Source organism: Neospora caninum, chromosome X, assembly GCF_000208865.1.
Source record: "Neospora caninum Liverpool complete genome, chromosome X".
Lineage (NCBI taxonomy): Eukaryota > Apicomplexa > Conoidasida > Eucoccidiorida > Sarcocystidae > Neospora > Neospora caninum.
The window spans coordinates 3,831,429-3,848,351 of NC_018396.1; the positions used below are offsets into that span (position 1 = coordinate 3,831,429).

General features: G+C 50.9%; 1 protein-coding gene across 1 annotated transcript; it reads right to left on the bottom strand.

Moving 5' to 3' along the window:
- Positions 1–13,846: 13,846 nt before the first annotated feature.
- NCLIV_049280 (Trichohyalin, related) lies at positions 13,847–16,923 on the bottom strand (the record flags this gene model as incomplete). The annotated part of the gene is made up of 6 exons (XM_003884480.1): positions 13,847–14,104; positions 14,411–14,603; positions 14,956–15,170; positions 15,400–15,567; positions 15,893–16,097; positions 16,505–16,923. The coding sequence occupies 6 exons, from the start codon at positions 16,921–16,923 to the stop codon at positions 13,847–13,849; spliced, it is 1,458 nt and encodes a 485-aa protein (XP_003884529.1).

A 16,923-nucleotide genomic window follows, 5' to 3' on the forward strand; every position in this document is an offset into this window, starting at 1 on the left:
GTTCTAGACGTCGAATTCTACATCACAAAGTCTACTGGTCGAGTATCCTGTCTACGCTGGTGTACTACATCCGTCGCCCGGGCTCCAAGGGCTGTCGAAAAGCGACTCAACCGTCGCTTACATTCGAGTCGAATTTTCTTCACTAAAGTTCCCTGTTTTTCTTCAACTCCTGTTTTTGCCAACTCCTGTCTACTACAAGATATTGGCTGTGCGAGGCCGGCCTTCAGAAACGGTTTGCCGCGGCTGACGGATTCTGCCACCGCTCTAGTCTTCGACTGCCCGGACAACGCAACCCCGCGCTGTCCTTTCTGAATTCCAGTGACGTACCAATCAGTGCTCCTACCGAAAAAATTGACCATAAAGAGATGTTTTATTCAAGCGGTTAGCCGTCTGCTTGACAAAAGTCTCAACAGTAATTTCGGCAAGACTTGCCCACCTCCGCGGTTCCACTGGAGGTCTTCAGAGCGTGACTTGTGTACCGTTGTGACTAGATTGGCGTGGGAAAATGGCTGGCTGCGGCCGTGACACGAAACCCCTTAACCATATTTTAATAGAAAAGAATTTGCCACAAATGGAACAGTTACGCTTCTCTTCAGTTGTGTGCGTGGAACACCTCCCTTCGCACGTGAGAAAGAACTACGCAAGTAACTTCCAACTTTGCCGCACTCAAAAAAGGAATTACTACGGTTCCAGCAGTTCTTCTGTCTCCCTACGCCACACACGAAGTTCTTGCCATCAGCGGCAGGAGATGAAATGTGACAACAGAAGAGCGTTTTGCGGCGACGCAGTAGGGGCGACATTTTTTGTCAGCGCCAGCGTTCCGTGCGTAGTTATGCACAGTTGCCAAGAGGACAGCAGCGATTGAATACGCACAATCGTGCAGGTGCCTCTTGTGAAGTGAAAGCAGGCTACTCATGTGTTTTCTGTTGTGGTGCGCTTACTCGTAATTACTCCGGTTTGCGAAGGAGACACCTCATGGGCAAGGGGGAATAGGAAACGGAGAGGAAACCGGAGTTGACACGGGAAGCACAGAAAACCAGAGACGCCACCCGTCTCGCAGTGGACCGGCTCCGCCAGTCACCTGTCGGCTCTTTCCCGAGACAGCGTACTAGAACGATTTTGAAATCGCTCGGCGAACAGTGCAGATTCTACCGATGATCGTAGGCGGCCGACAGTGTAGCACAGCAACACCAAGTCGCGACACACACGTTCGCCCGCTTTGTTCCCGCTGTCGAAGAACGCAAGTGCACTCACCTACCTCGTTTCTCCTGAATCGTGGACCCCGCTCTGGTCGTCCTACACGCAGGTCCGGTGCCGGTTACAAACCCGGTACCGGCCATACCATTTTTTTGTGTGCAGTGTGTGGGAGCCCCCTTGATCGTAGTGGGCGGAAGGCTTGGGTCCGTCTCACTTGCTCACGGAAGAGTCAGAGACGAGGGAGGATCCCCCGGCGCTGTAGACGGCCGATTACCAGCTGGATGCGGCTGCGTGGTGACTCGCGGCAGTTGAGGGAGGGGCGTTGTGGCGCTGAGAACGTAAGATGAAGCCGACTTGCGGCGGAACGTAATAAAAGGGAAAGGGGTTGTTGGGTCGCTTCAGGTGTTTCCCATGGCTGTTTCACAATTTATTCGCTTTTCCCCCTACTGTTGCCCCCATGGGCGAATATTTCTCCAGGTTGTTCGAGTTTGGAAGCCGCCCCTCATTTATATGCGATTGATTGCATTTGCTTTCCGTCCCGTCGCAACGGGTCGCCGACTGAGGAAATATGGATCTTCGGAGTTTATTTCGACCGTATCTTCCTTCTCCAGGAGACAGGAGAAGGAGTGCCTGTATCCCCAAACCTCTTCTATGGGAGAAGCGTGTAGATCGCTCGGACGTGCGCCGACAACCTGCATTCGTGTTATGTTCTACAGTGTTGCTTGCGTCCAAGGAACGTTTTTGTTCGCTTCTAGATAGCCAAGGGAGGTATAAGCGGTAAAGGTTGTGGCGCCTGCGTCACCAGAAGTCGAGAGAGAAACAAACGCGTTGTTCTTGTGCGCGGGCAAAGCCTCGTGTGAGTTCATTCAGCTGAGTATCAAGCGTATTTGCCGTAGAGGCAAATAACAATTCATGAAGCTTACCCGCCTTCCCATTCCATGAGCACGGCCCTCCCATATTTTTCGTACGCCTTATACGAGTGGAAAACACAGAGAAAAGAATTTCTTGAATCGAGAGGTCTGTCTTACGTACGTAGCTGCTGTTGTAGATCTGAAAGAGCCTCGCAAGGGCCTTTTCCTTTTCGTCTTTTCATGTGGCCGAGAGACAAGAAGAAAAAGAGCGAAACGAAGAATGAATTAGAATCCGTTTCTCTCTGTGGTAGTCCCTCTTCCCCCTTCGCATAATTTCCGTCATGGTCAAACATTTGACGGGGGGCTGTAGAGGCATAGAAAACTTGCTTTACGAGGTGGGAACTAATTGCTCTAAGCGCTTTTCGAGGTGATGTAGAAGTGGGGAGTCGTGCAGTTTCCGGTGTATTGGTTTACGTGGTATATCGAAATCTAGCGCGCAACTACTCATGTATGCCCACACCGGTTGTGCGTACGAGAAAAAACGGTGATTGCGACTGTGTAACGGACAGAAAGGAAGGAACTTGTGTCGACGTCCGCCCTCTGACTCTTTTTACTTAAGGACGAGGTCATGGTGCTCTGTACTGTGCGTAACCTCAGGCTTGGAATTAATGCCCGGTGTCGAGGGAAAAGGTGATATGTCGACAGGACAAGTGCTTTGTTTGGCCTTCGCCTGAGCTTGTTGTCCGCCACCACCAGGAAGGCTTCTGCCGACAGCGGTGGCCGTTCCTCTTTTTGTGCTCTTCCATGTGTGACACCAGCTTCACGTCCTCTATAGTCGAGAATGTTTATTCCGATTGTTTTGTGTTTCGATGCGGCGAGAGAGTAACTGTTGTCTTCAAGAGATGATGAGACCTTCATCGAGTGTCTCCTGTCGCCCCATCATGAACCATTCTTTAATGTTGCGCGCGGCTGGTGTTCTTTTACACATCCTCATTCAGGGGATCAAGGTGAAACCGTGGGATATCCGATAAACTCGGGGGGGATATCCGGTCCCTGTTCCTTCATTTTGACGGATAATTGTCGCTGCGTCTATTTGTCTCATCTTTTCCCGGTTTTCTCCGATCACGCTGTTGATTTGGCGGCAACAAGAAGCCGATCAGGTCTTTTCCCGACCTACAACAACAGCCGCTAGCCTGACTGAGGCGACTCCCTTGTCTGTACATAGCCGCCGAAGAGCAGAAGACGTGGCAGCGTTCTGTATGTCTGGACGGCGTAGTCCTCTGTTTGATTGGTTCGCTACGAAGAGCCAATTTAAAAGACATTGCTTTGTAGCCGTCTGCGTGGAAAAACCTCTCCTGCACATCAGTCTTCACCCGACCATCTGGTCGACGGGCAGTTCATACTCTCTTGCTTCCAGCGCCGACGCTAACAGAAGAGGCGAATTATCTCCCGATGCTGACCTTTGTACTATACTTTCGAGTTTTCTGGGTTGACCTTGTCGTCTTCAGATCATCCTTCTGATAAATGGGGAAGGCTGCAGTGTGCTCCCGAGACGGACATCCGAGTCCGACAAAGATACCAGACACGTCTGCGGACAACGATGCAAATTTTGTGCGTATTGTCGTTGCATGAGTTCGAACCTGGGGAACAGCTTGATCAGGGGTTATCGAGGGAGAGAAAGCCAACGTCACCTGGAAACTTCCCTTCTACATTTCGGGGAAATTCTCGCACATCAACTTCCTTTCTTTTCGACCAAAGACGTTCCAGCGAGGTAATCGAATGCCCGCTGTGGTTCAGGGTCGCGTCGCCAGGAGGGAGTGGCGGTCCGGCGGTATGTGGAAGCTGGCCGTCTGACAACAGTACAGAACCGCGCTCATTGTTGCTGTACTCTCTCTCCAGTAACCATCTTGTTTCCTCTGGTAGCGTTGTTCCCCTAAAAATGCAACCTGCGAGGAAGACTTCCGGGAAAGAACACCGCGACGGCGAACGCCTCGAGCCGATTTCAGAACGAGAGAACGACTGTGGGGAGTGTTTTTCGTCTAGTGAAGACGGTACGATTACTGCCGCAGATTTTGCAGTTGAAACACCATCTGACTGTAACCCTCCCTCTGGAATCCTCAGTGAATCCGTGTGTCTCGGTGGAGTAGTTTTACCTCCCTCTCCTCTCGTGTACCCAACCGTGTCTCGGCCTATTCAAGCGGTAGGAGGGGGGGCATCGTCTGAGGTCCTAACGAGCCAAAGATTCATGTGGGCGTATGCGGCGTCGCCAGTTCACGAGGGCGTCGGTCGCAGTGCATCGTTGATCCAAGAGAAGGGGAACAAGATGGTCATTGCGTCTCCGTCGTCTGCACTGGATCATGGGGACGAGTCTTGCAAGGGCGCGAAAAGGCAGCAGGAGGACGAGGGAAGATCCGCCACCCTGGCGTGTCAGACTACTAGCCTTCTCAGTGAGGGTTTGCATGTAAGCGAAGCCTTCTCGTCTCCCCTTGAATCAGGATCCATCGGGTACACATTGTTTAGTGAGCAAGGCGCAGAAGGCTTGCCTGCTTCACCGGCGTGCTGTTCTGTGAACGCTCAACGCGTGTCAGCTCTCTCAGAGTCTGATGTTTCTTCTTGTTGGACTTCTGCATGCAATCGGCTGGTGCAAAAGCGGAATCCGGCGGCAGGCTCGATGGATGTTGAAAGCGACGGTGATCAGGAGGTTTCAATGGAGGAGAAGCATGACCACACCGTTCTGTCCAGTCACTTTCATTACACGTGCATGACGAAGTTGGAGGAGATGTCCTCGTGCAGGAGACAGGTGTGGAGTTCGGCGCGTCCAATTGATCACCGTTCAGCTTCACCGCTCATGCCTATTGAGTTCTACTCTTCCACCGTGTCCATTCCTACAAACGATGTCGCCCGTATCGAAGAGGGGGAAGATAACGACCAAACAAACCGAGATCAATATCACACAAGGCCGACACCCAAAGATGCAGACGGCGGCAAAAGACTTTCCTGGGGAAGCGACCGCACTGTCGGCTGGAGAGCTCCCGCTCTAAACCGTAACAGCGGCGAAGATAGAATAAGGAAGAGAAGGGGGGAAAACGAAGGGGGAGGAGAACGATTCCTTTTTTCTTGTCAATCAGGAGAACGGGGAAAGGTCGCCGAACATGACATCGAAAGATGCGGAAGCGAACAAATAGAGCGATATTGTTGGCATGAAGACCGAGGCAACTTGGGCGGAGTGACGGCAACCTATTCTAGTCGAGAGAGCCATCTCGAAGTCGGTGAAAGAGGAGACCTCTGTGGGCGATTTTTGAAGGATGACGTCGAACCTGCGCGAGAAAGCGTGAGAAAAGAGGACCTCACAGCAGAGTGCGTCGTAATACGAGGCGAAACAAAGGGAGTTCCCCCCTCGTCTATCTGTTCGTACAGCGAAGAAGGTGGCAATCTCCCGGATCGCCGGATTTTTTCCTCCTCACCGTCGCTCACAGCAGCAATGCCCGGCCAGGAGCCGCATCAGGGATCGCCTATGACTGTTTCTCTGCATCCATTATTCGAAGGGGGAACGGAAGAAGAGGGAGTTGCCGCGTTGAGTGTTACTGCATCAGCGGTCCGCGCCAGGAACGGAAACGTGTTGGGGAGGGAAGGCGGAAGTCACAAGGACGACGATTTGCCGCGCGACCAGGAGGTACCCGGGAAGGCGACGCCGTTCATGGGACACACGCCCGGACGCCGGTCGCTATCTGTGTCTAATTCTCTTCAAATGAACAAGGAGGAAGAAGAGACGCCTGAGCTCAGATGTAAGGAGGCTCACTCTTCTCGCTGTCATGTTCTTCTTCCGATTCCATCTCAAAGTACGCTGCACACAGCTGCTCAATACCCTCTCACGACAAACCACGGAAACCTGATGGAGGTGTCATACTGTCATTACAGACCTCCTTTCGCCAGCACCATATTTGGTACCCTTGCTACGTGCACGATGGCTCGTTTTGTTTCACATAGAGAACGTGAATACTCTCACGCTGCAAGGAATGTTCCGCCTTCACCGCTCGACTCTCACACTGCTCTGGTACTTCGTCTTCGTCTGCGGTTGTTTCAGGTTCTTTCGGCGTGCCTTCCTCAACATTGCAACTGGAGACGCCGAACACGAACGAATATGCGGGGACGGAGAAAACGGCAGACAGAGCGATATCGGATTCATTGGGTGCTTCAGACGAAACGCCGACGCCAAAGGCAGGCGGGCAGTGCTGTGCTCGCCCCTCGCTCTGCTCTGTCTCTCCGGCGGCAGCGAGAAGTGCTGACTACGAGGAGAGGAACGAGCCAGAAGAGCGGACGGACGAGGGGTCGAGGGAAGACTCTTGCTCCAAGGAAGAAACGTTTCCTTCAGTGATGAGAGATCGCGACGGAAACATAACTCTGAGTTCCTCTGGTGGATTAGAATACTCCAGGACGGATGAGCGTGGGCTTGTGACAGTCATTGAGTCACTTCCTTCGCACCAATATCGTCCTCCGACGCCACCGCAACGACCGAAAGGCAGTACGTCGTGTTCGCGTTCTTTAGATTTGGGGTCTTCGTCTTGTCTTCTCGGTCGTCACCATGAGTCTCCATCATCCCCTGCCGCTCCAGAAAGGCGTCTTCTTCTTCTGCCGGGCATCCGCCCCCGCACAGAACGCGGTTCACTTTGGGGCATGGGCACGAATACGACGCCACCTGCTTACCCATTTGGCAGCCCACTTTCATCCATGTTGAGCGAAGACGACACGTCGTCTGGAATAATCTCAGTCGTAGAAAGCCTTGCCACAGGGGAGGGGGGAGCTCCGGGATGGAGATCTACGCTGCACCTGCGAAACTGTGTGCAGAAAAGCGAGGAGGAGGAAGAAAGCGATGTGTCAGAGGAATGTACAGAGGACGAGGAACTCCACCCTCGCATACCCAGTGTGGGAGACTTGCAAGATGCGCTGCAAAATGACGAAAGTTTCATTAGAAGTGGACACAAAAGAAGGACGCCGTTCCCTTCGTGTTCTTCCTCATCTGTGTCTCTGAGGAAATCGAGTCAGAAGCACGCAGGGAGAAACGGATGCTTCTACGGACGACATACTAGCGATGAATGCCACATGTCGAATAGTCTTCTTCGGGAAAGCAGGCCCTCGTCCGCACGGTCGTCATCCCAAAGAGAAAGAAGCAGGAGTGGAAGCGTGACGCGGCGCAGACGCAGACGCCTGCTGGGCTCTCACCACGATAGGCGCAGCAGTTCGTCGGCGTTGTCGGTAGCAAAACCAAGTGAGAAGAAAGCCAGGGAGCGTGCCGTGAAGTTCAGCACGACTCTCTGCCAAGTCTACGTGTACGAAGCCTCCCCGTGCACTGCCGCGAGCGCTGACCGTACCACAGATGGGGGTACAAACAGAAGGCTCGCCGAAGAGCAAGCTCAAGACGTGAACGGGGCAGAAGGAAAAGAAAGTGGCCAAGATGAGAAGCACTTGAGCCTTGGGTCACAGTGCAGCACAGGAGGGGGCGAACCAGCTAGTAGGGAAAGAGGACACAACGAGAGAGCGCAGTGATGAAGAAGTTAGTTCGTGTCTCGTGTCGCACACATTCCTGCCACGGGATTTTGAAACAAGTTTCTCTGTCGTATTACTGGTATTAACGAATAATATGGACGGCTGGGAACCGTTTGCGTGTGGGCGGTTGCAGTCGCCACCACGATAGTAGTAAATGCACCGGGAACGCGGGTGGTGTAATCAGGCGACTTCCTGGCATAGTGTGCCATAGAATGGAGGATCGATGAACCCAGACGCGCTCATGTTGCTCGGAAGGTGGCTGTGAGGGCACAGTTTAATTGTTTCGTGCTCAGCTAGTTAAAGTTTCCTTGAAGGCAGCGCGACAGTCTTTTGGCCATGATCGCCATCATTGCCGTCGGACAGACTTGCGGCAGTGCACAAAACATGGGACAGATGCGGTACGCGCGTCTGTCAGGCGGGGTAGCGTGTTCACCTTCATTCGTGGTCCGCTTCATAGCCCGTCACAATCTAGATTCGGAGAGACTCAACAACGAATGCATGCTGAAGGAAAAATCAGTAAACGCCTTACCGATGAAGGGCGAACCACAGCGCTCAGATGTCGGACCATCGGCAATAAGGCGACAGGATGAGGATTCATGCTGCCCATTTTATGTCTTCCTTGGTTACATAGAAAGTTGAAACGTGTCATTGAACTTCGAAACACATAGAGGAAGGGCGCCCTCTGCCCTAGCCTCACCGCCGTCGTGTGTGCTTGTATGTCTCTTGTGTGTTGTGAAGCACGAAGCAAACTAGTGGATTTGGGCGGTAACCGTGTAAACACGTTATTTTGTTCCATGTTCACGAACCGTACTCGAGCTGATAGAGAGTATGTTCTATCATTATCAGCGGATTTCAGACCCCCTCGGTTTTGAAGGCTTACTTACATGATCTTGCCTGTGAGCTGGTGCTCTCTCCTGCCTCGTGCCTTGTCTTGCTCTGCCGGCTCGGGGGTGACAAAAGCAAGGGAAACATACCATTTTCAACATTATCTGTTTGCGGATTGCTTGTTCCTAATTATGTGGGCGGGGAAACTCGATTGCTGTCAGCGTGCGCATTTAGAATGTTTCTCTCGCGGACACGACCAGGAGCGAGAGCATACCGATAAGCTGGAATGGACCGGGCTGGGAGGTGTTACCTGTGGTGTTGCTTCGAGCAGCTCGTTGATTTTTGCGGGGGCCGTCTGTTTCTAGGTTGGATACCTTGGCCGATTACCTTCCTGGGATCAACCTCTTCTTCGGCCCTTGTTCGCTTGTGAAAACATTTTCGTGGCAGAGCTCGCGTCGCAAAGCTGACACACGGAGGGACGTGGCGAAGAACCGGAATGACAATGCAGCTTTTCGGGATTTTCCGCTTTCACGTGGTCTGTACAGCCGCAGGCACGGGTTCCGTAGAACTCGTTTGGGATTTCAACGAAACACACATTTTCGTTCCTTCAAAGCGACTTTAAGAAAATTTCAAGAGGAAACGTGTATTTGTGCGATACCACCGTGGAGTGGCTACGGTATTTTTTAGTGTTGGCTCGTGAATGTGACTTGCTATATCTGGTAATCTCGGTCCCTTCTGTACGAGTTTGAAGGGAAACTTAGGCAGCGCAGTGAGTTTCTATGGAGCATAATACCGAGAGCCGTGGTTCATTGCATTACAATTAGAAAGGCGTTGGGGCAATAAATTGCAACAAATATGTGTAGATGTTCAACACGGAGGACTAATACCCGTGTCCTGTGTGCCAACATGCGCTTCATACCAGATACCTTCGTTTACTCTCCTTCATTCCAGAGCGCTTTGCGCTTTCCAGGAGGAAGCCGAATACACCAGAATCGCGGAAAGGAGTTTCCCAGCCGGCCCCGCTCTGAATTGTGCATAGACGTCGCCATAGTGCATGGCACTTTATGATTGTATTAACGAATATCGTTTGCAGATGTCAAACAAGGGAGGGTTGGGATCGGGGTTCTCTAAAATATGATGCATCAGGAGCACGTAGAGTTGGAAGGGGCTCTAGCCCTCCTACCCGCGAGAAAATCTATAACTGTTTCCGCATCTGAGCTGGTCGTGAATTTGTGTCTCCGCGCAACCAACCACTGATGAAATTATAACCTAGTGATCAGAGAACCAGCCTCATGGAACCGTGTCGGAAAAGCCGCCGCATAGCGGGGATCACCGCCGTGTGCAGATCGTTAATTGGCAACGGAGTATCGGCCGTTTAAGATGGTTCCCGAGAGCCTCATAAGGCTCGTCAAGCCCCGGCGACGTGGTTTATCGTGGTGCGATGCATCCGCAACAGCTATCGAAGTGGAGCTAGAGTGTGCGGTTGAATTTGGTTGTGCCGCGTGTCCGAGAAAGGCGTTAGAAAAGAGTGCCCCATGGTGGCATTCAAAAGCAAGAGCTGTGGTAGACTGCCCTAGCGGTCGTCTGTTTATACAGACCGGGAGTCTGACTTCCGTTTCCAAAATGTCTCTATTATGTTTACTACACTGTTGGATTCCTTTACAACGACTCAGTGCTCAGAACCCTCCTTGATTCGCCTGGCGGGTGAGATGTGTTCGATCTTTTGTGCCTCCAACCGTATGCGAGGTTTCATTTAAAAGGGGTAGCAAACAGACTAGCGGTGTCTGTATTGATAGTGATTCTCACTGCACGGAAGCGAATTGGTCTAGCTGTTCTTGTATCAGCCTACGCCCGTGGCCTTGCTCTACATCTACAGTAAGCGTTCCCTGCGTCCCTGACCTGTACTACAGGAGACCCTGTATGCTTATTTGGTCATCGCTGTGTGTTCGGCCGCCTTTCGCGGTTCCTAGTCGCCGCAGAGGACGCCTGGAGAGGCCGGAGGATAGAGTCATTATTTGATCGTGCGCTGTATCCGTTCGCTGTGATTTGAGTGGCACTCCAATCGTTGCCGTGTTTGTATCCAGCTGCATGACGATGTTGTCGTATATCGTCATTTTGGAGCTCTCGCTCGACATAGCGATGATGGCATTAAAATAATGAAATTGAAGATATTGCGGTAGCCGCTGTTGTTAACGGTTTTCTTCACAATCATTTCCTCGACTAGCCTTACCGTGTGCTGGGTTGAGCATCGTTCGTCGTACATATTGTACCTCTGATGTGACTATCTGGGAGCGCGACATCTGGTGACTGTTTAGACGGCTGCTTGATATTGAGGACCTGAAGTTCTCGGAGTTAATGGTAGAAGTTATGTACGCCTGGAAAGGAAGTCTTCTGACAGAACGCCTCCGTCTTGTGGCTATTCACTCGGTCCCGTCCTAGAGACACCGATGCAAGCTTAAGCCAGGTTTGTCCTTTCGGGCATTTTGTGCTGATGGTGTATCAATTTGACTGTGGGCGTTCGAGCTGTTATATATGATGCAATGTAATGCCGTGGGCCCAGAGCCTTTCTGTGACATTTGATTTCCTTCCTTAGTCGCGACGTCTGCTGTTGTAGCCATAAAACCCCTTCTGTTCTCGTGTAGTTTGTGTCTTCTGTTTGCACAAGTTACTTTTCTAGTGCAGCATATCTGGTTGACCTTGAATGCAACAACTCCGTCAGCGTCAGCGCAAGAAATACAAGGGGCCATGCAAGAGTACCCCACGGGCACGCGGTTGAAGTGTTTGAGTATATATTCATTAATTAAATGATTAACTTACTACATCAAGCTCATGTAATTCTGTGACCGCGTGTTACAGCAGACCCTGGAAATAACCGATGTGGTCGTGCGGTGAACACAAGAGAACTACCGCACATACTAGTCGTGCGATTGTGTTGTGACCATGAGATGGTGAACGTACGGTATATAGTGTTACCACGTGATGCGTTTTCCCTGACTTCTTCATGGTGCTGGACAACTGAACCCCTTCACACGGCCTTCCCGGTGATCGGTTGCCGGAAGTTACCGGATGCGACTTGGGGCTCGGTGTAAAAACCAGCTGTGAGGGCCTGTCATGCTTTTAAGCTGATGACGGAAAGTGCGGGATTAATATTGGACATCTATCTACGTGCTTCTCGCTTTTCCGTTGAACTTGCATTCTGGCGCAGACTCAGGGTGGCAAGCATTATTCGGGGCATAGATGTACGCACATCAACTGCAACGACTCTTGCGCTGGGATGGAAGAGCTTTGCCATGCTGCGTAAGCATGTCGAAGCCCGTATCATGGCTGTGAGTAGTTCCTGGCATGCTGTGTGTGCTCATTTCCGGTGTTGCGTGACGTGCTGACGTTGTGTGCCGGACAGACTGTATGTCTGGAGGTTCGTGGGGGCAGAGGCCCGGGTCGGAATGTACGTGCTGACGTCGTTAGAAGAGATAGTATTACCGCGTGTTGTCACTTCGAGAAAAGTGTTAGCCGGATTGATGACTTCTCATCTGGGTGGAAGCCAGCGGGAACAAGGTGCACACGCACCTGAATAGACTCAACAGTGTAGGCGAAAACCTCGCAAAGGTGCAAGCACATCTGAACTGCCTCACATACGTCCTCCCGAACATTGGGGAAAACGAAGAAAAGAGTCGTCTTATGGTGGGCGAGTGCTGTTTCACTTCATGTGGAATACCGAGCTGTTCGTTCGTCGAGCCCGGTAAGATTCACCGTAAGGTTCATATAAACAGTAGTGTGGTGGTTCCTGTCGCTTGGTAGGGAGGGATGAAATTGAACGGCGTGAGGAGTGAGATGCGACACTTTCTTCCGATTGGGCCTGGTGTTTCTTTCACCTCGTGTCGTCGAACTGCAAGAATCATCTCGGGAGATCTGAAGACCAGAGGACAAAAGGTGGTGTTGTCTTACTCTATCGCCGTGTGACCTAGTGTTAATCTCACACAGTTCTGGACGTTTCATATCGGCAATGTCCTCCACCACAAAACCGGCTCTGTGTATGTACACCACTTTTCGGTTCTCGAGCCCAGCTACCCAAAAGACTTAAAGAGAATGTGTTTTCTTGTTACCCGTCCTAGCACAACAGCCGGTAAAACTGAGTGCTATATGTTTCAGATCCTTTTCGGCCGCACGATGTATGAGTTTGTAATGGTTACGACAGCTGGCAAGAGCGGGCCGCTGGGGCCCACGATCACACGGTAATCATTTTTTTGTCAATGCGCAGGGATTGCACGCCAGCTGTATCGTTAGTTGCGTCGACGTGACAACGAACAGCTTCCTTTGAGTGATTTTATGCTTAGAAAAACAGGTGGAGTAAATACTAACATAAGAGAAGGTGATAGATCAAATGTATAAGATATAGATTTTACCTCCTGCACAAGATCGCATAAAAACACATTATCGATTGATTGGAAAATGGTGTATCTTCCATTTTCCCTAGAACAGCAAGCACTGCGGGCAAGGGGCCGCCTGTAGATGCACCCGGACTAACCGTACGTCTGCAGGTAGCCACTAATGTTAAAGGAATCGACGAGGTCTAATCGAACCTGTGTGAGCGCGAAACCACGTATATCAACTTGCTCAAAGCGCGAAACCGCGCTGAAGTAAAACACACGAACACCTAAGAACGAAATGTGGCAACACAAGGCAATAAAGCCTAGCATAGCCTGACCCGTACCGTGGATCAATCTGTTCGTAATGCCTGTTGTTTCGGTGTGTGAAGTCAACCTCGTTTACACCGAAACTCAGGCTTGCCTGCAAATTTTAATTCTCTACATGGGTTGCTGCATTGTCTCAGGAGGAAATGCTGCCCTACGAAGCGAATGCGTGCCAGCCATGTGATCGATCTCAATACGAACTGCACTTCCCTGTTCGTGGTGTTTTGCACTGAAGTCGTTTGTCTGAATTGCAACTGGTAACATATTAGCTAGCATAAAAGCAACGAATGCTTTCCTCATGCCCCGTTACTTCTTCCTGTCAAGGCTGCTTTTGCGCCGCTGACCCGAGGAGCTATCCGTGGGCCTAAACGGCTGACACATCCTGACACACATGAGAGTACAGTTTCGTCCAACAACAGGGCACCGTTCCCTCTAATGGATGGGGATATATGAATTTGAAAAAGATACGTCAGTAGGGCTCAGGAGAGCGACACGACATCGGCAAATTCGCGCTGCGAAAAAAATCGCCTCTTCCTTCGACGTGGAGTCGCTGGCATACGGGGAAACGAAGGTGGGTTTTGACGGTGGTTTATACGAGCAGAATGATCAACGCATTCTTGTAGATGTGGTCTACACACTGCATTTCGCTTTGAGCTCGTTCTCATGTAGGAGATGGTTAGTTGGAAGAGGCATGAATATGGCTGCTCTTCCATAAAGAACTGGAGTTTCGTTTCTTGGCTACGCGAGATGAGTTTTGTGGAGACGACGTTTCTCCGCAGCCGCTTCATGCATGAGGTGGAGTTCTTCAGGTTTCTTCAAGGTGCCCTTCGGCAAGAACTTCTCGAGTTCAGCATGCTCTCGTAAGAGACGCAGACGCTCTTGCTCGACCACTGTTTGCTTCTCTTCTTCAACCGCAGCCAGCCTTTGCCATGTTTGCCTTTCCGCCTCTCTCTCTGCTTCGAACAGCTGCCGTCGTTGGACGATCAACCGTTCCACCTACGCGCGGAAAGAGAAACACGTCCAGTGCTCTCTCGTTTGCTCGTGACCCTTCAGGATACAGCTCTAATAACCAAAAATGCAAGCTGGCATTGCGCGTGCCTATGACATTAACCATACTTTTCGTGAGAAATCAGAACGAACTATGTTACCGCCTCGCCCCGGAGATTGAACATGTGGACGAATATGACGCTTCAGCGGGGAGTTTGTGTTGGGACTTCCCTTTTGTAACATGGCGTTCGCAATATGGAGTGAATATGGTCCGAATCATTCGACAGGAAGTCTGGCTTAGATATCCTTACGTACCTGACGCATGTGCTCCTGAAGCTTCATGCGCTTCTTTTGTTCGTTCATTTGTTCTATCCGGTCTTGCTCGGCAAACCGAGCAAGGAGACTTTGACGATACTCTTGCTCATCCGCCAGGGCCTCTTGCCGCCGGCGTTCCTTTTCGACCATCTGCTCGTCGAAAGCTCGAAGCAAGGCTTCTTTCGCTTCTTGCCTGGTGAACGACCAGCAAGTAGAGACACACAAGATGCCTGAAACCATTCAGACGCGCCTCAATATTTATCCAAAACAAATCAAAGATTACTGAGTGTGCATTACTGGTACACCGACACTAGCTGATAGTCTCATCTAGACTGCGGGATAACTAGTTGAAGTTCAAGATAGTTATCGATCTAGAACACAAGAACACTATTCGTGTTCTTGTGTTCTAGATTGTGACGACTTTTAGGGATTCTTCAGATAGCTCCTTGTTTTCTGAGTTCACAGAGGGTAGGATCCCGATGAGCGCCCACAAATGTGGAAGGCTGTTCAGTGCCCTAAACGGAATGCCGCAACCGAGAGCTTACCTTTTCCGACTCTCTGCTTCCTCCTTCTGTCGCTCCAACTCATCTTTCTCGTCGACATGGAGGTCATCTAGAAGCTGCTGATGTTCCTTCTCTCTTGCATCCCTTTCCAGTTTTTGTCTCGACAGTTCAAGAAGCACTCGGCGCTTTTCCGCTTCCCTTTCTTCACGCTCTTGATCCAACTTCTCGCTGCGGGCCGCTTGCAAAGCAGTATACTCCTGAAAAAAACGGTCCTGCTGCAAATATGATTTTCTAATCTCTGTTGGGGCGGAAACAACTTTATTGGCGGATATGCTCACGGAATGAAGTTAAAACGTTTTAGTTATTTCTAGGTATGCACAATAAAAAATGCAATGTATCTTTAGTAGACCTTTTTTACCTACATGCAAACGCCAGCCGTTTTGAGCTTCCGCGTAGAGTGAAAAAAATGAAAGAGTGCTGGCTCACCCTAATCTTTGCGTCTTCGTGTTCAGACAGAGCTATTTGATGTTGGCGCCACAACTCCTTCTGCCTCAAAGTTTCTTGAATCTGTTTTCGCTCCGCTGCTCTTTTTGCAGCTTGCCTGCGGTTCTCTTGATCCTCCTCTGCCAGCAGTTGTTTAATAAGACCCTGAACCTGCAGAAAGGAATGCCGAGGAAGGACTGTACTTGGGTCAAGACGCTTCTAATACGTACCATGACACGCCGGAGATTGACAGAGTATCACAGAATGATGGAGCTACCTTTGGGCGTGTCAGTCCGGCTTTGCGGGATGAGAGTGGCAAAGGATTTTGACGACCCCGTTGTACCCATACCACAGTGTGATGTCGATACTCTGCTTGTGTCGGCTTGCTTCGCCGAACGACGTATTGAGCATGCTGAACATGGCGCATAAAGAGAATCGTAGAAGTTGACCGCAAGAACACGTCTCAAAGAGCCGTGATCGCACTGCTTAGCCGTACCTGGGCTTTATCCCTGTTATACTCTTCAACAGCTTCTCGTTTTCTTGATTCTCTTCGTTCTCCGATCTGCTGTCTCTGGATATCCTTAGCAGCACGTTCCCTTTCCAAACGCTCTAATTGCAGTCGCTTTTCTTCTTCCAACATATGGAGGCGGTCAGCCTCGACCTGAGCGTCTATGGCCGTTTGAATCTCTTCTTCTTCTACCCTGCGGGAGGAACAATCGAGGTTTGCCGTTGTGAGGGTCGTATTCTCGCGGGGCCTGATGATGCCTCACGCCTTCGAAAAACGACGGCGAAGAGAGTGCTGAGTCCCGCAAACAAAATGTAACAGTGAGATGGCTTTGTTCGGGCTCAGCCTTTTAGGTACAAGAGAAGATAGACTAGCTGCACTTCTTACACTGTTCAGTCGTAGCCACGAAAGCTGAGCAGTAGTTTCGGCACTCGAGGGTCACTGTCTGTACTGGTAAGGAGCTTTGAATCAGGATTGATCTGCGGGGCGAAGCGGGCTGCACTCGAAATGTGACGAGGATGCAGTTGGCGTTCTCACTAGACAGTCACCGCATATTTAGCAAAAGAGATGAAAACCATCGCTTCGAATTAGCGCAGCGCTTACGTCCGGATGTGCTGCTCGATGACTTGAGCAGCCCTTTCCTTGTTCACCTTGGCCATCTGGAGCTTTTCTCTCAGCAGCCTAAGCTCTTCACTCTCGTCGCATATTCTTCTTCGGTAAGTTTCCTCCCTGATTTGCTCTGCTTGTTCTCGCTGCAGCTCTGCTGCAATCAACTCCTCAAGCTCGATGAGTGTTTTTTTTCTGCAAGCGTCTTGATCGTGCAAGGTAAACATGGCGTCCATCTCGAGCACCCTCATTTCTTCCTTCCTCTCTCGTTCTCTTCTCAACGCCTCGACACGTCTGTCGCTCTGGGCTTTCATGTTCACACAGGAGATCGCGTTGAGGTGCTCACGCAGTTGATTCTGTTGCACCGCGACCGCGCGCTCGCGGTCGATGCGCGCTTGCACGAGCTGTCGACGCAT